The following is a 6,000-nucleotide window of genomic DNA, read 5'->3' as shown; positions in this document are numbered from 1 at the left end:
CATTTTTAAATTTTCAAATTTTGTTGTGAGCATAACAAGCCTAGAACGCTTGACATCAGCAGTTCCTTCAAATTGAGTTTGAAGGATTTGCCAAGCATCTTTGGCCGAAACACATGAAGAAATAAATTTAATGTACCCTTCACCAACACCATTAAAAATAGCATGTAATGCTTTATTATTGTAACTGGACAGTTTGTCTTCTGCATCAGTCTAGTTAAGTTCAGATTTTACCTTAGTTACATCATCGCTTTCTGCTGAAGGAGTCCAACCACTTAAAACAGCTCTCCAAGCCTTTTCATCTTGAGATTTGATGAAGGCTCTCATTCTAACTTTCCAATATGGATAGTTTGAATCGTTGAGTAAAGGGGGGTGAGTTATGGAGCCTCCTTCTGTGAAAAAAGACATTGCAAGAACAAGAACAACAAACGGAATAAACTAAGATCACACTCAGAAATGAGTGACCCTCTCTGATACCAATTGAAATTCCGTTTTTAGTAATTACCAAATTAATTAAACCATGTGAATTAATTAAAGTGCGGAATGGTAATTAACTGTTTACACAGATTACAGTTCTGTCGGGACAGAATCCAAACTTGTCACGACAAAAACTGAACACAATAAAAAGACAGTGCAAAACAATAAAGAACACATCGAATTTTTACAAGGTTCAGAAACCCTTTCAGATAATCTACTCCTTGGGGCCACGCCCAGAGAATAAAACCAATTAATAAAGAATCACAAGTACAAAAATATTGACTTAAACAAAACAATACTCCCTCTTGAGATTTGCCGCAACTTTGTTGTACTTCTCTTCACTAATCTGATTTTGATTGAAATGCTCAACCACTTGAACTCCCTTCAATGGCCAGCGAGTGCTTGCATCCTCCCGACGCAAAGCTTGTAAAAATCTTCTCCCGAAGACTATAAACGTTGTGTTCAAATTACAATGTGTATTCACTCATGAACATGGTATAAACTCACCACTAAAAACTAAACACACATATTACTACAAGATCACGTGAATACTTAAGATCTTGAATACAAAGAGGAACTCTCACAAATATTACAATAATGCTCACGAATAATGCACCAAAGAGTTCACTTTTTCTCACTGCCTTTAGAGCTCTATTTATAGAGTCCTTTTTCGTGCCCATAAAGGCTGAGAAAGAATTCTTCTAATAAAGGCAAGAAACATAGAAGTTATTATTGATTGAAGAAGAGTTGCCTTTTTTAGAAGATGCTGATCCGACAAATACGATTTTGGTGGGGACAGCTCTGACCTGTGTCGGATAAAAAACAAGATAAAAAAGGAAACAACAATTAATGACATTAAGGAACCAGTTTCCCGTTGTTAATTCTTGAGCTGCACGAAAATATATAAGCAAATAAACCAGAAACAACTTTGGGTAAGTACCGAATATTTGTAATATAAATCTTCCATTTATAAACAAAATAGGACAATATAAGCTAAATAAAGAAGCTCACAATTATCCAAAATTCACAAAATGGGAAAGTGGATTTCCAAAAATTATAATAAAGGGAAACAACCAATTCCGAAAATTATAATAAAGGGAAACAACCAATTTATCTTTTAAGAAAAAGATATTTCTATAAAAAAATCCGATTATAGGATTTACAAAGTTGATGAAGAAAAAGAGTTCCAATCGCTTGATAAAAAATAAACTATCACACAAATTTATAATTTAAAAAAATGATATGTATGACTTTATTATTTTTAAATAAATATGATTTAATTATTTAAATTATCATTAAATATCTTAAAAATATCGGATTAATTAATTAATTTATTTTTGTTTAAGTTTATGTTTGTTCTACTTTTTTAATTTAATAGTGACAACAAGAGATTATATATTATATGTTTAATAAAATATTAATATTATATATGGATTTTAAATTTAAGTTTGTTGCTAGTTTTTTTTTTTTAAAAGAAGTTTGTTTCTAGTTGATAGTAGATTACATTATGTTATATTTTTTGAGGGTAGGTAACCATTTGGTACCCTGTGTTTTTGCAAAGTATCATTTTGGTACACTCTGTTTTCAATAATGCTCATATGGTACCCTGTATTTTAAAATCGTACATATTTGGTACCCTAAACTCAAATTTAATTAATAAAATTTTACCAATTTAATCAAACTGCTGTCAATTATGTAAGTTCTAAATTTAAATTTAATTACTTAATTACATATAACTAATGACAGTTTGATCATATTGATAAAATTTTATATATCAAATCTGAGTTTATGGTATCAAATATGTATAATTTTAAAATACAGGGTACCATATGAGCATTATTGAAAACAGAGGGTACCAAAATGATACTTTGCAAAAATATAGGGTACCAAATGAGTAAATTCCCATTTTTTTTAATATGATATTATTATAATACGTGAAGTTTAAGTTTAATTAAATTTTATTTAAGTGGGATAACGTATGATTTTATTATTTTTAAATAATTATCATTGTAAAACATCTCAAAAATATCCTATTTTAATTTGTTTAATTATTTATTTATTTAAGTTTGAATCATGTTTGCAATTTACTGTTAAATATAAGAATATTCTGTTATATATAAGAATATTCCGTTAAAGTTAACGAAAAAAATAAAAAACTGTTAAAAAAAAAATCGTTATCTACACACTTATTATATAGAAGAGAAATAGATTCCCAAAAAAAAAAACTTATAAAAAAAATTATTTAAAAATTTAAGACTTGCCCTATCATAATTAAAAATAAAAAAACTCTCACACATGATCATGGTTGTGGAGGGCGTGGTGGGCAATACAAAAGACAAAAAAGTGTGTTTGGAAAGCTACCCTATAATTAGAATATTGGGTGTAATATTCGAAGTAATTACTTAACTTGTCTGACCATGTAATTACGAAGTAATTATGTAATTGGAGGTAATTAAAGGGTCTCAATTACACTCTCAAATTCTCATAATCCTCCATAAATATTGAGTGTAATTACACTGTGTAATTACTACTTACTATCAATTTTAAATAATATTTTACTACACAATATTATTTTCTATTACTAAATGTTTTACTAAATATGACAATATAAATTCATAAGTAATTACCACTTGACATCTAAGTACACCTTGTAATTTAAAATATAATGTAATTACTCAAATATGTAATTACTATCCTAATAATTACACTACTTAATAATTAAATAATTGTTCCAAACACGCCTTAAGGAGCCGTTTGGTATGAGGAGTTCACAATTTTTATATCACTAGGAAAGTTGAAGAGGGTAATCTGATAGTCTAGAAACTTGCATCAATGTATCTGGTTGTGTACTGGAATCTATTTCCAGTGTTTGGTAATGCATAAGAATCTGTCAAGTTTTCGTATTTTCATAAAATTAATATAATAATATATTTTATCAAAATAATAGATAATAATAATATAATTATAAATAACAAATGATATTTTAAAAACTTATCAAATTTTTTCTTAGATTATAATTTATAAATAATTTTACTCATAAAATATTTTTTTAACATAATTAAAAATATAGTAGTTAAATACTAGAATCTGGCTAGTATAATTTTTTAAAATACAAAAATACTCTTATTTTATTTTTAATAATATTTTATTTGTTATTTTAAACTAAGATAATTATACAAAAGCTCTAAGTATCAATTTATTTAAATAAACAAACATTATTTTTCATTTTATAGTTTGATATATATATATTCATTCAATTTTTATATAATAAGCTTCAAAAACAAAATAAGTTTTTTAACTAAAAATTTATTGGTTTAAAATTAAAATATATATATATATATATTTTGAAGTATTTCACATTTTTTTTATCCGAAAATCACCCGGGACATGGGTTTACTTGAACACATAGTTAGAAAAAGTTAAAATACTCGGAATCAGTTTTCTAGTTTAGAAAATTTTAAATTACACGATAACCAGGAAAGTATTCAAATTCTAAATCACTTCTCTAGATTCATGCATGTATGTAACTCGCTTAGTATTACTATTTTGTTTCATGTGAAATATCAAATATGGAAATTAATGTCTACATGCATGCTTGCCACGTACCTATCCTCTCCTATCAACATATATAACGTCCAGCTCTCCCACACGCGGACCTCGTTTGCTAGTATGATATCTATACAGACATACACGTATCTATAAATATAATGTCATCCAACCAAAACTAAGAACACCGGCACATACCATAAAATTAACTCATAAGATCGATCAAGAGATAAGAAGCTAGTTAGTACTCTGTGTGTGGCAAGGAGTGAATTGTGTGTGTATATATATATATATATATATATTATCAATAACTATGGCGGAGATGAGGAGGAGAAGGAAGATGAAGGTGATGGTGGCAATGGACGACAGTGAGTGCAGCTTCTACGCTCTCAAGTGGGCGCTGGACCACGTATTTGTTACGCCGGAGATGGGAACAGTACTGGCGGAGGAACCGAGCTCGGACGAGGCTGACATGGTGGTTCTGGTCCATGTTCAGCAGCCTTTCCAGCACTATGCCTTCCCCGCTGGACCAGGTGGATCCGGTTTGTGTATTTCTGCATCTGCTCGCCTAGTCTTATATATATAAGGACCACGCCCCAATTAATATATATTATATGTAATAATATAAAGATTACTAAACATAAATGACCCTAACACTTAAAAGTTATTAATTTAGGTTTAATATGAATTCTGATTGTGGTTTATAATATATATTTCTATATATATATATATATATTATATTTAAATGTAACCTTTAAATTATATGGCAGCGGTATATGCAACAACATCAGTGGTGGAATCAGTGAAGAAAGCTCAAGAAGAGAACTCTACAGCTTTGATGTCTCGTGCTTTACAAATGTGCAGAACGAAGCCGGTAATAACTTCTACTTTAAATATTTACCTTCTTAATTAATTGCTACTTATCACAATTACATACACACACACACACACACACACACACATATATATACACTTTTTCTCTAATCATATAATTACTCAAAATATATCAATTCACCTCTGTAGATCTTATAACCATGCCACTAGTTTCTCGTTTGTGACTTATAATTTCTTTCTAGTGATCTCGGATTATGTTTCTTAAGTATCTGTTCTAACATAAAAATACAATAGATCACGACACAAATCAATTCTAACTTATAATATTACATTTTTTTGGGTTAATTATACTTGCTTCTATAGCCAATATAAAAGAAGGATTATCGTATTTTTTCGTATATAGCTTTTATTTATATATATATATAAATATTTAAGCTTTGATCAATAATAACCATATCCATATATATAAATGCAGAGTATCAAAGCCGAAACACTGATTCTGGAAGGAGATCCAAAGGACAGGATTTGTAACGCTACGGAGCAAATGCAAATGGATCTCCTCGTCGTTGGTAGCCGTGGCCTTGGAACCATCAAGAGGTATTTACTTTTAATAATTTAAAATCCATTTAACTAGTAATGAAACAACGTACTACTGATCCAATTTCTGAGAAGTAAATACATTAATTACAGAAAAAAAAATTCCAATTAAGATTCCTGACTTTAATAATATGCACCGCAATAATCATAGTTATTGGCTGCTATATATGTAGAGCATTTCTGGGGAGTGTAAGTGACTACTGTGCTCATCATGCAAAATGTCCAATCCTAATAGTGAGGCCACCGAAGGAAACTACTGCTACCAAGTGAACGACTCATGTTTCTCCATGAACAATATGGCCTCTTTCCTATATATGAAGCAAAAGTACTGTAATTGCGTAAACTTAGTATCTTAATGAATAAGTTGGGATTTTTTTTTAATAAATAGTTTCTCTGTAGGTATGTACAAGTTTGCAAAAGTGCTTTGTGTAATAAGATAAGAGGAACAGTATATTTATATGATTTGAATCTAGTATAGTAGTACCCAATAGACGACCGAAAGAAGGAACAAGGCATGTGAAAGCGAATTTGATAATAACCGAAAAAAGT

General features: G+C 29.3%; 1 protein-coding gene across 2 annotated transcripts; it reads left to right on the top strand.

Annotated features, from left to right (window-relative positions):
• Window positions 1–4,186: 4,186 nt before the first annotated feature.
• On the top strand, window positions 4,187–5,913 carry LOC133823512 (universal stress protein PHOS34). 2 transcript variants are annotated; one of them, XM_062256319.1, is made up of 4 exons: window positions 4,187–4,553; window positions 4,791–4,894; window positions 5,330–5,451; window positions 5,625–5,913. In XM_062256319.1, exons 1-4 carry the CDS (start codon window positions 4,334–4,336, stop codon window positions 5,719–5,721), a joined length of 543 nt encoding a protein of 180 aa, XP_062112303.1. In that variant the 5' UTR covers window positions 4,187–4,333; the 3' UTR covers window positions 5,722–5,913. The 2 variants fall into 2 exon arrangements, with proteins under 2 accessions (XP_062112303.1, XP_062112302.1); XM_062256318.1 differs by having other exon boundaries at window positions 4,190–4,562.
• Window positions 5,914–6,000: the final 87 nt, after the last annotated feature.

This window comes from Humulus lupulus, chromosome 3 (genome assembly GCF_963169125.1).
Source record: "Humulus lupulus chromosome 3, drHumLupu1.1, whole genome shotgun sequence".
Lineage (NCBI taxonomy): Eukaryota > Viridiplantae > Streptophyta > Magnoliopsida > Rosales > Cannabaceae > Humulus > Humulus lupulus.
Note: the sequence above shows the minus strand (reverse complement) of the source record. Positions and strands in the feature narration are given on the sequence as shown.

What these genes read in the sequence shown, in the direction of transcription:
- LOC133823512 (XM_062256318.1), top strand. Translation starts at nt 4,334, where the DNA reads ATGGCGGAGATGAGGAGGAGAAGGAAGATGAAGGTGATGGTGGCAATG. An exon ending in CGCTGGACCAGGTGGATCCG is followed by an intron (nt 4,563 to 4,790) that starts GTTTGTGTATTT and finishes ATTATATGGCAG; the next exon opens with CGGTATATGCAACAACATCA. An exon ending in GGCCTTGGAACCATCAAGAG is followed by an intron (nt 5,452 to 5,624) that starts GTATTTACTTTT and finishes CTATATATGTAG; the next exon opens with AGCATTTCTGGGGAGTGTAA.